Genomic DNA, 18,828 nt, shown 5'->3' on the forward strand with positions numbered 1-18,828 from the left:
AAAAAAAGAAAGTCACTTGTGGGTCGGTAGATCGAGCTGTTCCACAGGAAGGGACGAGTGTGGGGCCGGGATGGTTCACTTCAGCTGGCAGGCGTTGGACGGTGTCACTGGTTTTGTCCTGCTTGGTTTCTTCTTCTTTTTACTCTTTCAACTTTAAATTTTGTTTTGCTGAGACTTAATTTATCCTGTCACTAGGAGGGCAGATTTCTGTCCCCAACCGTGCCCAGCGCAGTTAAGTAAATGTTGAGAGAACCTGCTGGCACGTTTGCTGGGACAGGAACGCCACCAAACCTGCCGTGAAAATAACGTCAGGAACAGTTAGCTGTGTTTTTTTTTCTTAGCATCCCGTTGCTGATCTTAATAAGCCCACAAGATGCCATTCATTGGAAGCCAACTTTGAGCACAGCGTTTATATTCTATTGTTAAGTCCCCAGGACGTCCCAGAGGGCCGTTTGCATGAATAAATGGAAGCCCTCACCCAGACAGGCCCTCCGAGGACAGGAGGCCAGGAGGACGGAGGACAGGAGGACAGGGCTTTGCCCTGGAGGAGCACAGCAAGGCGTCCTTGCTTAGGACACTCGGGCACAGGTGTTGGTTCTCCCCTGTAGGGTGTGTGACCTGGGGAAAGGCTTCCCTGCCACTGTTTCCCATCTACACAAATGAGGGTTAGAGACACTAGCTCCAAAAATTAGTAATTCCTGCTTGGCAAAAGATGCCATTAAGCTGCAGACTGAGGAATATCACAGTACGTGGACTGACAGAGGACTCATATTCAAAATATGTAAAGAGCTTCTACAAATCAACAATAAAAACATGAACAACCTAATGAAAAAGTGGGCAAGATATAGGAACAGAACACTTACAAATGGAGCTATGTGAACGGCCAGTGGCCATCTCCTGAAAAGATGTGCAACCTCATCAGTCAGAGAGATGGAGATGGGATGTGATGTCACACTTCCTTGAATGGCCAACGTCCAAAATAGCACATGCGTCAGGGGTCCTCAGGGGTGTGGGGCTTCCTCTCGAACTCCCCTGCTGGGGGTACGTGTCAGGCCTGCCACTTTGGGGAGTGGCTCGGCTGTGCCTTAGGAAACTAAGCCTGTGTAGGTACGCCTGGGTGGCTCAGTCGGTTGAGCGTCCGACTTCGGCTCAGGTCACGATCTCATGGTTCGTGAGTTCAAGCCCTGCATCAGGCTCTGTGCTGACAGCGTGAAGCCTGCTTGGGGTTCTCTCTCCCTCTCTCTACCCCTCCCCGTGCGTGCGCAAGCACCCTCTCTCTCTCTCTCTCTCTCTCTCTCAAAATAAATAAATAAAATTTTTAAAAAAGGGTCTCTTGTGGTTTACCCCCCTCTCTGTTTTTACCTTATTTTCCTTCCTTTCCCCTGTGGTCATCTGTTTTCTTTCTGAGATTCCACGAGTGAGATCATATGATACTTGTCTTTCTCCGACGTACTTCACGCAACATCATACCCTCTAGTTCCATCCACGTTGCCGCACATGGTAAGATTTCCTTCCTTCTGATGGCCGAACAGTATTCCATCGTATGTATATAACACGTCTTCCTTAGCCATTTTTTGAAGAGAAAAGCGTACTGGTCTGCTCTGGCGGCCACAACAAAGCACCACATGCTGACTCTCCGGCAACAGAGATCTGTTTTCTCACCCTCCGGAGGCAGGGAGTCCTGGCTGAGGTGCTGCCAGGCTGATTTCCGCTGAGACCGCTCTTCCTGGCCTGCGGATGGCCGTCTCCTGGCGTCCTCATGTGGCCTCACCCCTGTGGAGGTCTGGTGTCTCCTCCTCTTCCTGTAAGGACGCCAGGCCTGCTGGACGGGGACCCACTCCTGGACCTCGCGTGGCCTCAGCTGCACCCTCAAAGGCCCGGTGTCCAGGGCAGTCACACTGGGTGTTGGGCTTCCACTTGTGAGCTCCTGGGGGACATCATTCAGTTCATAACAGGGGTTTTAAAAGGAAAAAAAAAACCGGTAATACCTACTTTGCAGAGCTGTTGTAAGGATTAAACAATCAGATGAGGTAAGACCTGAACTTGGAGCCCCGCCCACTAAACGAGAGGGAGCTGTCAACCTCATGGTTTGCTCTGGAAGGCCAGGTCGTTTTGACTCCATTCTTAGGGACTGTTGACCAGGAACACGTGTGGGTCCTAGCTTGTCCTGCCAGGAAATCACCGTGGCAGGAAGGAGCACCTTATCAGGTAAAGACTTTGCCTCTGCCTACACTCCCGCTCCAAGAGGGGCTTGCTGTTCACGGGCATTGCCCTCGACTCCAGATCACGGGGGACATGGTCATCCAACCACATCTGGGTCCGGCCGCCTTAGCCTCTCACCCCTGGAAGCAAAATGCAAGAAACTTGTTAAATCCTAGAACTATGTTCTATGGAGACATGGAAATTTAAGGGACAAGGAAGAAAACAAATAGGTTTATAATTTCTCCCTGCTCCAGATGTCTGTATTCAGAACCTAAATAAGAAGCTTGCTCTAGTCACAGGCAGAAAAAGAAGTTTCAAGAGGTTAATTTATTTTTAAGCAACTTTGTTGCTATATAGTTTACATGCAGTTCAGCGCACCCGTTTTAGGAGTATAGATGATGTTTTGGCAAAGGTGGGCATGCATGTAACTTCTATCACATTCGAGATACAGGACATTTCCATCATCCCCAAACCCAAAACATTCCCTCCTACTCGTCGGAGTCAAACCCCTCCACCCGCAATGTCTGACCTGCTTTCTGTAAATACAGCAAAGCTGTGCTATTCCACATCTCGTACAAACACAGTCATACTCTTGGATCCAGCGTATTTTGCTGAGGTGATGAGGAGATTCATCCGTGCTGATGTGTGTATCGTAGCTCATTCTTCTTTATTGCTTGCTATTCACTGTGCCACTGAATGGATGTACCATAGTTCTTTAACCACGCGTCTGTGGCAGACATTTGAATTGTGTGCAGTTTTTAGACGCTATGAATACAGTTGGTGTTGGCGTTACATGCAAGTCTTTTGCAGACGTGTTTCCATTTCTCTTTATTAAATATTTAGGAGTAGAAGTGCAGGGTCCTGTCAGAAATGCATGTTTGGCCTTACGAGAATCTGGTGAATGCTTTTCCAAGGTGGTGCTGTAAGTGTGCATCTCCAGGGGTAATAAACAAGTTCCAGCGATTCCACAGGTTCTCCATCAGAATTTTCCTTCTAGCTACTCAAGCGAACTGTCATAGTAAGTGTCACATTGTGGTCTTCATTGCTGTTTCCAGGGTGACTTACAGTGTTGAACATCTTACTTGTTATTGGCCATTTGTATATCTTCTTTGGCGCAGGCTCTATCAAAAGGTTTGGCCCCCCTTTTTTGGAGAGTGTATATTGTCTTATTACTGATTTCTGAGAATTCTTGATATAGTTTGCATACACGTCTACAAGTCTTTTGCCAGATATGTATGATAAAAATATCTCCCCACCCCCTGTGGCTTGCCCTTGCGTTTTCTTAACGGTGTCTTTTGGAGGAGCAGCAGCTTTACATTTTGATGGAGTCTATTTTTTTTTTCTTTCTTTTATTCAATTAGTATTTTGGGGTCTTGCAGTTTTGGCCTACTACAAGTTTGTGAAGATCTTCTATGTTTTTTTCTCTAGAAATTATATTGTTCTACGTCTATGATCCATTTCAAATTAACATTTATGCATGGTAAGGGCCAGAGTTAAGGATCGTTTTATATTTTCATATGGATATCTAGTTTGTTCAGCAATTGATAGAAATCAGTTGAAAGTAGGATCAAATAATCAGACTCTTTTGTCGTGATCATTGTTGCTGTATAGTAAGTCTTGAAGTCAGGTAGTATCGGTCCTCCAACTTTATTTTGCTTCTCTGATATTTTGTTGTCTCCTCTGAGTCTTTTAGCTCTCCGTAGAAAATTTAGAGTCAGTTTGTTAATATCCACAAAATAACTAACTGTGATTTTGATTGGATTTGTATTGAACCTATAGATCAATTTGGAAAAAACTGACGTCTCGACAATCGTGAGTCTTCCTGTCCATGAACATGGAATATCCCTCTATCTAGTTCTCCCTTGTTTTCTTTCATCAGAATTTTGTAGTTTTCCTCATATAGATTTTGTACATATTTTGTTAGACATGTCTGAGCATTTCATTTTGGGAGGTGATAATTTAAGCAGTGATAATATAAACAGTGTTTTGATTTCTTTTTTTTAATGTTTATTTTTGAGACAAAGAGAAAGAGACAGGGCATGAGCAGGGGGAGGGGCAGAGAGAGAGGGAAACACAGAATCCAAAGTAGGCTCCAGGCTCCCAGCTGTCAGCACAGAGCCCGACGCAAGACTCGAACTCACGAACCGTGAGATCATGACCTAAGCCAAAGTGGGACGCTTAACTGAGCCACCCAGGCACCGAACAGTATTTTGTTTTCATTTTTAAATTCCACTTGTTTATTTTTTCCCTTGTTTATTGCTGGCATGTAGGAAAGAGATTTTCTTTTAAATATTAATCTTGTATCCTGCAACCTTGCTGTAACTGCTTATTGGTTCCAAGAGGTTTTTGTTGTTGTTGTTGTTGTTGTTGTTTCTTTTGGATTTTCTACAGATGATTGTCATCTGTGAACAAAGTTTTATTTCTTCCTTCCCAATCAGGATGTCTTCTGTTTCATTTTTTCTTCCCACTTTATTGAATAGCTAGGACTTCCAGTATGATTTTGAAAAGGAATGTTGAGGGGAGACATCCTTGTCTTGCTCCTGATCCAGGTGTGAAGGTTTCACATTTCGCACACCATTAGGTATGATGTCAGCTCTAAGTTTCTTGTAGATGTTCTCTATCAGGTTGAGGAAGTTCCTGTCATCCCTAATTTATGGATGGTTTTTTATCATAAATGGATGTTTGATTATGACAAATGCTTTTATCATGTAGAAAAATGTGGTCACATGATTTTTATTCTTTAGACTGTTGTGTGATAGATTATATTATTTGACTTAAAATGTTTAATTAGCCTTCCATACCTGGGATAAATCCCACTCGGTCATGGTGCATAATTATTTTTGTACGTTATTGAATCAGTTTGCTAATATTTTGTTGAGGATTTTGTGTCTTTGTTCGTGAGAGAAATTGGTCTGGACTTTTCTTGTGATGTCTTCATCTGGTTTTGGTATAGGGCAATTCTGGCCTCATGTGTGAGTTAGGAAGTATCTGTCTGCTTCTATTATCTGAGAGAGATTATAGATAATTGCTACGATTTATTCATCAGTGGACTCATCTGAGTTTGATGCTTTCTGTTTTGGAGGGTTATCAATCATTGCTTTTAATTTCTTTAAAAGATATAGGCATGTCCAGATTTAATTCCAGGATTGTATATTTCATTAGGTTACCAAATTATTGTTTTAGTTTTCTTTCATTATCCTTGTAATGTTCATGGATCTGTAGTCATGTCCTCTTTGTCATTTCTGATATTAATAATATTTTGTTGTTTCTGTTTTTCTTAGTCTGGCTAACGGCTTATCAATTTTATTGATCTTTTTAAAGTGACACCGTTTGATTTCATTGATTTTTCTCTCTTGTTTTTCTGTTTTTAATTAATTTCCACTTCAATTTTTATTCTTTTTTCCCTGCTGCTTCCTTTGGATTTCATTAGCTCTGTTTTTCTAGGATGGAACCTTCGATAATTGACTGCAGAGCTTTCTCATCTCGTGACGTGTGAATCCAGGGCTGTCATTTCTCCTGAGCACTGCTTTTACTGATGACTTGTGTTTCTATTTTCACTTCGTTCCAAAACATACTTAAATTTCTTTTGAGATTTTTTTCTTCGACCCTTGTGTCATTTAGAAGTGTGTTCAGTGTCTGTGTATTTGGGGATTTTCTAGCTATCTTTCTGTTATTGATTTCTCATTTGTTCTGTTGGGATCTGAGAGGAGACATTGTATGATTTCTATTATTTTAAATTTATTAAGATGTGTTTTATAGACCAGAATGTAGTCTCTCTTGGTGAATGTTCCAAGCAAGTTTGTGAATTACGTGCCTTTTACTGTTGTTGGGGGAAGTAATCCATAGATGTCCATTATATCCAATTGATTGATAGTCTTGTTGAGTTCAACCATGTCCTTACTAATTTTCTGCTAGTTGGATCTGTCCATTTTTGAAAGAGGGGTGTTAAAGTCTCCAACTATAATAATAATGGATTTATCTATTTCTCCTGGAAGTTCTACCAACTTTTCCCTCATACAGTCTGATGCTCCGTTGTTTGTTTCCTGAGACTGATATGGGGCTCGATCTCACAACCATGATGTCATGGTTGAGCCAAAATCAAAATTTGTACGCTTAATCAACTGAGACACCCAGGTGCCCCAATCTGTATTTTCGGTGAGATTTTTACAGGCAACATACAATTGGGTTTTGTTTTTTTTATTCATTCTGACAGTCTATACCATTTAATTGGTGCGTTTAGACCGTTGACATTCAAAGTGATTATTGATCTGGTTGGACGAGTATCTATCATATTTGTTTTCTACTGTTCCCCTTGTTCTTTGTTCCTATTTTTGTCTCCCACTTTTTCTGTCTTTTGTGGCTTTAACTGAGCATTTCATTTGATTTCATTTTATCTTTTCTTAGCATAGCAATTATATATATATATATTTTTTTTACTTTTTTTTTTTTTTTTTTTTTTTTTAGTAGTTGCTCTAGGGTCTTCAGTACATGTTTGCAGCTAAACAAAGTTTACTTTCACCTACTGCTTCACAGGTACTGAGTACTGAAGACTGTTAGAACGACACGAGCCTACTTGCTCCTCCCACCTTTCATACCAGTGCTGCTACTTAGTTCACTCATCTGTAAGTGAAAGAATGACTAAACGTGTATGTGGGTGTATAGACGTACAAAATTGAAGACTTTGTCACCGTCATTATTTTGAAAAAAAAGTTATGTTAGCTCAATTAGGAAATAGAAAAATGAAAGTTTTTATTTTCCCTTTACTTCTTTCTTTTTCAACAGTATTTTTTTAAATGTTTCTCATTATTTTTGAGAGAGAGAGAGAGAGACAGAGCACAAGCAGGGGAGGGGCAGACGGAGAGAAAGACACAGAATCTGAAGCAGGCTCCAGGCTCTGAGCTGTCTCAGCAGAGAGCCCGTTTCGGGGATCGAAGTCACGAACCATGAGATCATGACCTGAGCCAAAGTCGGACGCTTAACTGACTGAGCCACCCGGGCGCCCCACAACCGTGTTTTTTTTTTTTTTTTTAAATGCAGGTCTGAGTTTCTGACCTACATCATTTTTCTTCTCTCTAAAAAATTCCTTTGGACACGTCTTGAATAAGGCAGGTCTACTGGCAAAAGATTCCTTAAATTTTTGTCTGAAAAAGTCTTTATTCTCCTTTTTTTTTTTTTTTTTTTTTTTTAGAGAGAAAAAGAAACAGAGCATGAATGGGGGAGAGTCGGAGAGAGACAGAATCTGAAGCAGGCTCCAGGCTGTGAGCTGTCAGCACAGAGCCTGATGCGGAGCTTGAACTTACCAACCATGAGATCATGACCTGAGCCAAAGTCGGATGCTTCACTGACAAAGCCACCCAGGCGCCTCTCTCCTTCACTTTTGGAGGATGATTTCACAGGGTACAGAATTCTGGGTTGGTGGGTTTTGCTGTCGACATTTTAAGTACTCTCTTCTTGCTCGCATGCTTTTTTGAGAAGTTGGATGTAACTCTTGTCTTTGCTCCTCTGTGGATAAGGTGCTCACTTTCCCCTCTGGCTTCTTTCAGGATTTTTTCTTTATTTTGATTCTGAATATGATATACTTAGGTGTAGTTTTTTTGGTTCTGTTTTTCCTTTGGTTTTCAGTATTTAATACACGTGTCATTCTCTGACCTCCCTGGATCTGTGGTTGGTGTTTCCTATGAACTCAATGTTGGTGTCCCCTCCCCAGTTAATATATTGAATCCCTAATCTCTAGTGTGACGGTATTTAGAGATTGTACTTTGGGACCTCATTATGGAACAGGTGCCCTTACAGGAAGGGACCCAGGAGAGCTTGCCTCCTCTCCCTGTCAGCCATCTGAGGACAGTGAAAAGGTGGTCGTCTGCAAGGCAGGAAGAATGTCCTCACCGGACACTGGATCTTGGACTTTCCAGACTCTACAACTGTGAAAAAAGCAAACATTTACTGTTTAACCTCCCCAGTCTACTATACTTTTGTTACAGCAGCGGAACGAAGACAGTGTCTGACGGTCATTTAGGGAAAACTGTCAGTCATTATTGGTTTTTCAAGTATTTCTTCTGTTCCTTTCTCTCTCTCTTCCCCTGCACGTGTTCCATTACACGCACATTACAGCTTTCGTAGGTGTCTCACAGTTCTTGGATATCCTGGGGGATTTTTTGCCAGTTTTTTTTCTTTGCTTTTCAGTTTTGGAAGCTGCTGTTGTCATGTTTTCAAGCTCACAGGTGCTCCGCTCGGCCCTGTCCCGCTCCTAATAAGCCCATCACAGGCATCCTTCATTTCTATTAGTGTTTTTTATGTCTAACATTTCCTTTGGGTCATTCCTTAGAATTTCTATTTCTCTGTCTACCTTTGCCCATCTGGTTTTGGATGCTGTCTACATTATCCATTGGAGCCCTTACCGTATTACTCGGAGTTGTTTTAAATTCCTGGTCGTGCAATTCTGCCAACTCTGTCGTACCTGGATGTGGTTCTAATGCTTGCTGTCTTTTTAAAAAATCTGTTTTTGTGGCTTCAGTATGCCTGGTAATTTTTCTCAGACATGGTGTACTGAGTTAGAGGAGCTGCTGTAAACAGGCCTCTGGTGATCTGGTGGGGAGGTAGGGGGAGGGGAGGCACTCCCAGTCCTGTGATCTCAGCTGGTCTTGCAGTGAGCCTGAGCCTCCGGACTCCAGCCTGCACAGTGCGTCTCAGCTGTCATTTCATTCCACACACAGCCCCGCGTGGCACAGTGGGGCCAGAATGGGCCACAGCGGGGTGTTTCCCTCCCACCAGGTCAGTTATGTTCTGATAGTTCCCCACCAGGTTACACTCTGGTGAAATAGGTAAATAGCCTTCTCCTGAGGGAAAACCTTGCTGAGAAGTGCAGAATGTTCTGGCATGTTTCAAAATGGCTCCTTGCCCCCCCCCTGCCGTCAGAGGCGTGAAGGGAGTTTCTCCAGTATTTGTGTGAGAACCTGGTAGAGCTCCGGGAGGAAAACGCCCCAGAGTGTGGGGGCCCCTGGCGGCTGGGTCCCCCTAGAGGTTTTTTTCCTCAGGCTCATCCACACTGAGCCTCCAGCAGCTCATCAGCTGTGGCTCAGGTTTTCTGAGCTGGCGCTGGTCCCACCAAGGTTTCAGCTCAGAGTTTCCGCTCTAGTAGGTTGGGATTCTCAGTGTTTTCCTGTCTCTTCAATGTTGGGAGCGGTGGTTTACTGCCTGACCTCACTCTCTTGTGGATCTAAGAAGAGTTGATTTCTCAGTCTGTTCAGGCTTCCACTTACCGGTAGGATGGAGTGGGGACTTACGAGCCCATGCTGGAGAAACCTCAAGTCTCCATGCCTGGTTTTATTCCCTCCCTCTCACTCCTTTCCTCAGGCAACCACTGACCTCTTTTCATATAGATTATGTTGTATTTGCTAGACCTTCATATACATTGAATCGTGTAGTACACGCTCGTTTCTTTGTTTTTTTAAATTCACCCATGCCTGCTGTTGGGTGTATCAATAGTTTGGTGATTTTTATTGCTGAGTACTCATACATTGTGTTTGCCACAGTCCGTGTATGCATCGATCTGTTGATGTCTTTGAGCCACTTCCATTCTTGGGCCATGACAAATATGGGCGCTATAAACATTCATGCACCGGTCTTTGTATGGACGTATGCTACCATCTCACTTGGGTCAGCATCAAGGAATGGATTGGCGAGGTCATATGGTTGGCGTATGTTTTACTTTTTAATAAATTATTAAATTGCTTCCCAAAGAAGGTGTATCATTTCATATTCTTACTAGAAATATATGAGCGCTCCATTGCCTTAAAAGTCTTACGATCAGACTTTTACATTTTAGCTAGTCTAGTGAGAGAGAGAGAGTGTGTGTGTGTGTGTGTGTGTGTATAACATGCAAATATTTTCTTCCAGTCTGTGACTTGTATTATGGGTAAGCAACCTCCAAGTGGGCCCCAATGATCTCTGCCCCCCGGTGTTAACACCATTGTATAATCCCCTTTCTGAGGCTAGGCTTAACTTAGTTACTTCCTTCTAACGAATAGTATGGCAGAAGCAATGGTGTGTTTCTGTCGCTATTCAGTTAGCTATATAAAGCCTGGCTTCTCATTTCCTCTCTCTGTTTCTCTCTTCCTCTTCATCCCCTTCTCTATGTCTCTCATTTTCTCAGGTAAGACAGCCTGCATATTGTAAGGATGCTTAGGCACTGTAAAATGAGATCCACTTGACAAGGATGTGAGTTATCCAGTGAGTAACTGACATCTGTCAGCAATCTTGTGGGTGAGCTTAGAAGCAGATCTTTCAGCTGACTGCATTCTCATGAGTAACTCTGAGAAAGAATCAGCTTTACTTCAGCTAAGCTGTTCCCAGATTACAGACCCTCAGTAACTTTGTGAGATAATATATGTTTTTTGTTTGAAGCTGCTAGATTTGGGGATAATTTGTTATGCACCAACAGATAATTAGAACAGACTTTGTACCTGGAAGTACATAAAAAATGGTAAACTGTGGAAGTGGCGTTGGCACCAGGCCGTGGGCTTTGAGGATAGTGTTTGTGAAAGTCTAGAATGCCTTCAGGAAGCTCATAGTCTCTGCTTAGGGCTTACAGAAAAAAAGGGGACGCTAGTTAGGTAGTGGCAGAAAAGTTTGTCGTTGCTTGCAGTAATAAGGAAAGTAGAAGTTATGCTGAACGGATCAGGAAACCTAGCTAAGGAGATTGTCTCCTTGCTGCTTATAGTAAAATTTAAGAGGATCGACACTTAATAAAATGAAGTACCCTTAAACAGAAAGGAGCCAGGAAATCATGTTTTAAAATTTTTCAGCCTCTCCAGATGACAAGTGATGTTAAAATTAGGAAATGGCCTCTGAGAAAGGCTCAAATCCAGGGCACTTCCAGGAAAACTAAATACAGAAATCAAACCACGGGTGTGACTGTGAACTCCTTTGTTAAGACCTTATAAGGATCAAAGTCATAAAAAGCCTTTGGAAAAGAGTAAGGATGTGCCTCAAAGATGCTTTTACTCACATAGCACCAGCAGGAAGCTAAGGACCTTGTCCTCATCAGTCTCAGCAGGAGACCAAAGCATGAAGGAATGACGTCAGAGAGCCTCAAGATTTTCAGGAGACCTCCATGTTCTTAAGAGTTCAACATGCAACAGCACCACCAGCTAGCTAAGAGGAGGACGGTGATAGATAAGAATGGAGAGGAGTCTTTGGGCTTCCAGAATCATACTGGCAAAAATCAGGGTCAGAGAAATACTTAGCTAAAAGCATTTTATACCATTCATGCAAAAAGAAAGATGGCCCAGAGGGCAGAGCCAAAGGCCCCTGAGCATTATTCCTGGGCCATCAGACATAGTTAAGGAACTTAGAGCATTTCCCAGCTGGATTTCAAAATTGCTATGGTCCAGTGGCCCCTCTCTGTCCCCACTTCTCTGTTTCCTGAACGGGAGCATTTACAGAAGCTGTTCCATGCATGTCCCACCATTGCATGTTGGGAATGTATGGATTCAAATAACCTCTCTCTTTAGGTTCACCAAACCCAGGTTGAGAAAAATTGTACTCAATGAGCCGTAATTGAGGAACTGCTCCTGAGGAACTGTGTCCCCACGTGGGCCCAATATAAGTGATGAGATCCTAGACTTTGAAGAGGTGTAGTCATGAGATAAGATTTGGGCGAACCTTGGGATGGAATGACTGTATCTTTCATGTGGGAGAGAAATTGACCAAATGAATACAGAAAAAACGATGGGATGTCAGGCCCCCATCTCTCACTGCCTGTCTGGAGGAAGTCAGCTGCAGTGTCATTGGTCAGTCCTGGGGCCAAGTTGCATGAGGGAGCTTGGGAGAAGGTCTTTTGAGGCCTGTCCATGGACACTTGAGTGATCTTGAGCCTTTAGGTGACTGTAGCCCAGGCTGACACTTTGCTGTCTCAAGGGAGACCTTGAGTGTGGACAGCCTGCTAAGCTGTGTCTACATTTCTGGCCCACAGAAACTGACGTGATAAATGTTTGGTTTTTTAGCCTCTATGTTTTGGGATAATTTATTAACCAACGATAGATAACTAATAGGACTATTTGCCTTTCTGTGTAAATTTTAGAATTAGTTCATCAATATCTTTAAAAAACCTATTGGGATTTTGATCAGGTTTGTACTGAATCTACAGATCAAATTCAGGTGAAGGGATATCTTAACAGTATAGGGTATTCCATGAACACAATTTATGTCTCCCTTTATTTAGGCTTTCTTTAATTTTTTAAATCGGTCTTTATAATTTTACACAAATATATCTTGTGCTTATTTTGTTATGTTTATACTGAAGCATTTCATTTCTGTGATACTGCTGATACTGTTGTAAAATGTGAAGCTATTGTACTTTTAAAATTTCAAATTCTAACTGTTGATTACTAATCTATACAAATATGATTGATTTTGTATTCTGGCTGTGTATCCTGAGACTTTGCTAAACTTATTTATTGGCCTATGGGATATTTCGTAGATTCTTTGAAATTTTCCATATAACTGACATTACCTACTAACATTAAACAGGCCCCAGTGACCCAGAAACTTTAGTTCACTGGCATAGTTGCAACACACATGAGTGCTTATGACCATCAAAAGGCGTGCAAAAGGTTGTTCATGGCAGTTTGAATTGTGATAGCCCCAAAGGGAACAGCTCAAGTGGTCATCAACAGTAGAGAGGATAAGTAGGTTGTGTGTTTATGTGATAGAGTACCGTGCAGCAGTGGGAAAGAGTGAACCTTTGGGACGTGCTACAGCATGAAGGACTTTCACGGCATTGTGCTGAGCCAAACAAGCCAGACAAAAGAGGACACAGTGTTTAATTCCATTTTTATGAGGTTCAAAAGCAGAGAAAATTATGTAATTAGAGATCAGAACGGCTGTCATCCTAGGAGCAGAGCATTAACCGGGGAAAGGCAGAAATTAGCCCCTTTGGTTCTGAGAATGTTTCAGTCTTGACCTGGGTGATAGTTTCATGGCAGTTTTCATATGTGAGAATCACTGAGCTGTTGAGGTAGTATTTGTGCATTATGGGTGTGGATAGATGAGATGGGATGAGATTGTCTCCTGTGGAGACAGTGAGCTCTGAGGTGGTGGACCCTGGAGAGAGGGGCAAGAGCAGCTCCCTGGGGGCACCAGCATTTAAATGGAATGAAAGACAGGGCCCAACACAAGTGTCTGGGTAGGAATGATCTGAGGCATTTGGAAAGAACAGAGGTTGCCACATGTCCTAGACATTAAAGGAAGAGGAGCTTTCAAAGAAGAAAAGGGTTACACTTGGACCATCACTGATAAGGACCAGAAAGTGTCCATCAGACTTGAAGACACCATTGCCAGCAATTAGATGCAGTGCTGGGTGCAGAGGCATGATTGCAAAGGGATGGAGGACAGCACAGGCAGAGACAGTGAGTGCAGACTATGAGTTTAAAAAACGTTCATGGGGAGTGAGTGAGAGATATAAGCAGGCTACAGAGATGTCTGGGCTTTGCACACCTTTGAAGCCTGAAGAGAATGAGTCAGGAAGGAAGAAAGGTCAAAATTAAGTAGAGGGACAATGCTTGTTGGCAGGGAGTCCTGAAGGAGCCCACACCCAGCATAGGGTTGAGTCTTGAGCAGGTTAGGGACGATTCATCCCAGGAAGATAGAGGAAGGAGGTAAAGATGGAAGTACCTGATGGCCCCACGTTTTTAGCAAAATTCATGATGACCTACTCTGCTGATGGTGAGGCAGTTTGGGTAACTCATTTCAGTTCGGCCAACCTTCAGCATCCACCAGGTGCCAGGAACAGGGCTACAGAGACAACTGAGATGTGATCTCAGTCCTTGAGGAAAGTGCATGTGCATACACACACACACACACACACACACACACACACACAGAGTTACCATTCATGTAACATGGGAGATGCATTGCTAGGAGTATCCACGGTGGGGAGAAGACATGCAGAAAAGTACGTAGATTTGTCCTGGAGTTGGATGCAGGGACTGTGGGGGTGGGGGGTAGGGCAGAGGGAAACAAGATGAGGTGTAGCCAGCAAGCTAGGAAGGAGGTTCATTCTAGGCACTGTTGCAGACTTGTTACAAGAGGAACACTGGCTTCCTGGGACAAGGGAGGGACCGCGATTGTCCAGAGAGAGGGCCAACATGGCCAGACTTCTCTGGGTTTGGTCTTATTAGCCTCACCATAAGGATCACCCTTCCTGAGCCTGAGGCTGAGGCACAGTTAGAAGCCCTTTCCAGGGGCTCTGATAAACTGCTTGGTCTGAGGCTGGAACAGTTATTTGCAGAGAAGCCATGGTAGGCAGGGAGAGCGTGGAAAAGGTTAATGGACTGAGAGCCAGAAATGTCAGGGCCTCTGCCTAGGGTGCATTCATGATTCAACCTGGTGTGCTCTTGATTGTGGGAGAGTTCTAGGTAAGAAAGGCATATTCCTTCTCTTTGCTCTAATTTTTCATGTAGGTTTGGTTATTCTTATAGTTAGTTTCCATGTAGAAATTTTAGAATCACTTGTCCAGCACTATAAAAAAAAATCATGTTAGGATTAAGACAGCATTGAGTATATTGGCTATATTGCGTAAGAATATTTATGTTAAAACTTCTTATCCGTGAACATAGTAGAGTTCTCCATTTACTCAGTTCTTTTTTTTTAATATTTATTTTTGAGAGAGAGAGTGTGAGTGGGGGAGGGGAAGAGAGTGAGGGGGCCAGAGGATCCAAAGTGACAGCAGTGAGCCTGATGTGGGGCTTGAACTCATGGAGTGAGATCATGACCTGAGCTGAAGTTGGATGCTCAACTGACTGAGCCACCCAGGCACCCTACTCAGTTCTTTTCTATATTTCAATAGCATTTAAAATTATATTTCTAAAGATATTGCACATCATTTGTTATATTCATATATATTGAAGAGCTTATGATATTTTACTTTTTAAACATGAAACAATACATTATAAAATAAGACAAGAATAGATAAATAGCACGACGAGACAGAATAAGACTGTAGAAACACCAACTTATGTATATAGGGACACTTGGTTTATGACAAAGGTGACACTACATAGTGGGGGAAAAACGTATATGTGTATGTATATTAAAAAGGTCAGGGGGCGCCTGGGTGGCTCAGTCGGTTAAGCGGCCGACTTCGGCTCAGGTCATGATCTCGCAGTCCGTGAGTTCAAGCCCCGCGTCGGGCTCTGTGCTGACAGCTCAGAGCCTGGAGCCTGTTTCAGATTCTGTGTCTCCCTCTCTCTGACCCTCCCCCGTTCATGCTCTGTCTCTCTCTGTCTCAAAAATAAATAAACGTTAAAAAAAAAAGGTCAGTAGGATAACCATATGGAAAAAAACCCCGAAATAACCCCTACATCACAAAAACCACAAAAAAGTTAACTCCATGTGGATTACAGATACTAATATAAAAGACAAAGGAAGAAAACTTCTACTAGATAACACAGAGAAATATCTTTTTGATCTAGTATGGGCAATAGTTCTTTAAACATGCCGTAGGATAAAGTAACCATGAAGGAAAGGGTTGGTGAATTAACTTTACTGAGTAAATTTAAGAACTTCTGATAATCAAAAAAAAATTTTTTTTTAATCAATACAAGTACAAATGTGGAAGCTACAAAGAGGGCGAAGATATTTGCAAATCCTAAAACTGATAAAGGGCTCCTATCCAGAATATAGAAAAAAAATTCTACTATCAATATGAAAAAGAAAAACAATACAGTGTAAGAAATGAGCAAAGCATATATACTTCCCCAAAAAGGACATCCAAATTGCTGCTAATTATATGGTAATCTGGTCAGCCCGTTGGCCACATATCATGGTGGCTTCATGCCCACCAGAATGGTTAAAATTGGTGAGACAGACAGCATGACTTATTCGTGATAATATGCAGCAACAGGAACTCTTGTGCACTATTTCTGGGAACAAAGATTGCTGTAACATTTTTGGAAAACTTGAGTTATCCAAAAAGATGAGCAAGTCCACTAAGAATGCCCAACAGGAATTCACTCACAGCAAAACAAACAAAACAAAACAAAACAAAACATGTAAAAGAATTTCGTAGCAGCATTTTTCTAAAAAAGCCAATAACTGGAAACAACACAAGTGTTCATCAGCAGTAAGATGGACAAATAATGGTGTCTCCATATAATTAAATTTATACATTAGTGACAATTAACAAACTCCTACTATATACAGTCACAAGGATTAATCTCACAAAGAGAATATTAGTAGGGAAAAAAAGTCACAAAAGAAGGAACGCTGTGTGGTTCTATTCATAGGAAGTTCACGGCAGGCAAAACCAATCTGTGCATCAGAGGCAGGTAGGCGTTAACTAGAAGGGGGTAGGAGGGGTGTTGTGGAAACTGGGTAGGTTTCTTTTCTTGACCTGGGTGGTGAACTCCCTGAATGGATGTGATTTGAGCATTTTTCCGTAGATAGATAAAAATTATATCTATCTGTTTGTACTTCATGTCTCTCGACCTGTGACTAGGAAGGTAGATGTCCTGGCTAGAGCTCTGGGTCGTCTTTTCTAGTGACAGTGTCTCCCCTGCTTGGTACCATAAAGCAGAGCTCAAGGGATCTTCTTCCCTGAATGAAACCAGTACATTTGCCTCAAACCAGCAACCTGGCTCCTCTGTAAGAGACGCCCTGTAGTCAGACCTGAACCACTCCAGCCAAACCCACCATAGGGAGTGCCTTGGCCTTGCATTAAATGATTGTTTTAAACAGGTATCTCCGGCGATGGTGTTGAGGACAGGCTGATGAGAGGTAAATGGGGACAGGTGCCCCTTTTAGTTAATGCTCGTGTCTGGCCAACAAGAGACAACAAGGCCCTGCATCTGGAGGACAGGAGGGTGGAGGTGCTGTGATGCAAACATTTTTTTCTTCCCAGTTTGATCAAGATGCACAAACATTTGACTTCTTTCCTGCTGAATCCCATGGATCGCCCAGAGAACCATGATGCCACCCCTGTCTTGATGCCCAGAGATTGCTCTATATTCATGTGATTCATGTTATGCTCCTTCCTTGAACATTTAGTTTGGGGTGAAGAACATCCTTATTTGTCTATACATTTCAGACTTAGTAAACATGTGGTCCATTAAACACTTTCAAGCAACATTGATCGAATGCGTAAATGAGTGAATTTCTTAACACATCTAATTCCTTCTGGAAGTGGAAGAGGTTTGAAGGGGTCCTCACATTTCAGTGTCCCTCTGAGGTCTCCATCCAACCTGTAGGACACTGTCTCCCACCAGCACATCCTTCATGTGACCATGTGTCTCCGGCCCAGCCTCCGCAGGGCCTCCTTCACATCCTTGTTTCGAAGACTGTAGATGAGAGGACTGAGCATTGGGATGACCAACATGTAGAAGACAGAGACCACCTTGCCCTGCTCCATGGACTCAATGGCTCCTGGCTGGGCATCCATGACAAAGACAGTCCCAACAAAGAGAGTCACTACAGTCATGTGGGAGCCACAGGTGGAGAAGACCTTGCGTCTCCCAGCTCCTGAGCGCATTCTCAGGATGGTCACTGTGATGTAGCCATAGGAGATGAGGACTACAAATGTCACACCCACAATGATGAGCCCACAGATGCCAAACGAGAAGTTCGTTGATGGCTGTGCTGCCACAGGCAAGCTGGAGCAGAGGGGACACGTCACAGAAGAAGTGGTTGATGCAGTTGGAGCTGCAGAATGGGAGGCAGAGTGTGAGGCTGGTCTGCACAGCAGAGTTGAGGCAGCCTCCACAGTAGGTGCCCAGCACCAGGTGAGTGTAGGCAGAGTGGCACATGGTGATGGGGTAGCACAGGGAGCTGCAGACGGCCATGAAATGGTCACAGGCCATGACGCCCAGGAGGAAGCCTTCAGTGGTGACCAGTAAGGAGATGAAGAATAACTGGGTGGCACAGCAAAGGTGATGACCTTGGGTGGGGAGAAGAAGTTGGCCGGGGCATTGGGGGCAATGACAGATGAGGAAGAAGAGTGCAGGCGGGCATCCAAGGTGATGACCATGATAATAGTGAGGTTCCCCATCACAATTACCATGTACAGGTTCAGGAAAACAGCAAAGAGCAGAGCCTGGGTCTCCAGGCCACCCTGAAATCCCTCTGGCACAAAATCTTGAAAATAGACCATGGGGAGGTTCCCATTTCTGTGCAATGGCATGAGCCTCAGTCCTCACCAGGGGAATTACACCTTCTGTACTGGCAGACTAAGTGAGTCAAACCAAACTTCTTGCTGAAGACTGTTGAGAAAAGATAGACAACATGGCGTGCCTGGGTGGCTCAGTCATTTGAGTGTCCGACTCTTGATTTCTGCTCAGGTCATGATCTCATGGTTCGTGGGTTTGAGACCCACATCAGTCCATGTGCTGACAGCTCAGAGGCTGCAGCCTGCTTGGGATTCTCTGTCTCCCTCTCTCTCTGCCCTTCGCCTGCTTAAGCTCTCTCTTTCTCAAAAATAAATAAACATTTAAAAAATGATAAACATCCCTCTCTCTCTGCCCCTCGCCCGTTCATGCTCTGTCTCTCTCTGTCCCAAAAATAAATAAACGTTGAAAAAAAAATTAAAAAAAAAATAAAAAATGATAAACAACAACAAAAACAAAATCTAATTGA

At 43.1% G+C, this 18,828-nt stretch overlaps 1 protein-coding gene across 1 annotated transcript; it reads right to left on the reverse strand.

Annotated features, from left to right (window-relative positions):
• Nucleotides 1–15,512: 15,512 nt before the first annotated feature.
• On the reverse strand, nt 15,513–18,483 carry LOC121014277 (olfactory receptor 12-like). Its single transcript, XM_040450355.1, is given in 3 exon segments — nt 15,513–17,813; nt 17,815–18,121; nt 18,124–18,483. Coding segments are annotated over 3 exon segments (900 nt in total). The 5' UTR covers nt 18,377–18,483; the 3' UTR covers nt 15,513–17,473.
• Between the last annotated feature and the right edge of the window lie 345 nt (nt 18,484–18,828).

This window comes from Herpailurus yagouaroundi, unplaced genomic scaffold (genome assembly GCF_014898765.1).
Source record: "Herpailurus yagouaroundi ecotype Mexico unplaced genomic scaffold, PumYag 202, whole genome shotgun sequence".
Lineage (NCBI taxonomy): Eukaryota > Metazoa > Chordata > Mammalia > Carnivora > Felidae > Herpailurus > Herpailurus yagouaroundi.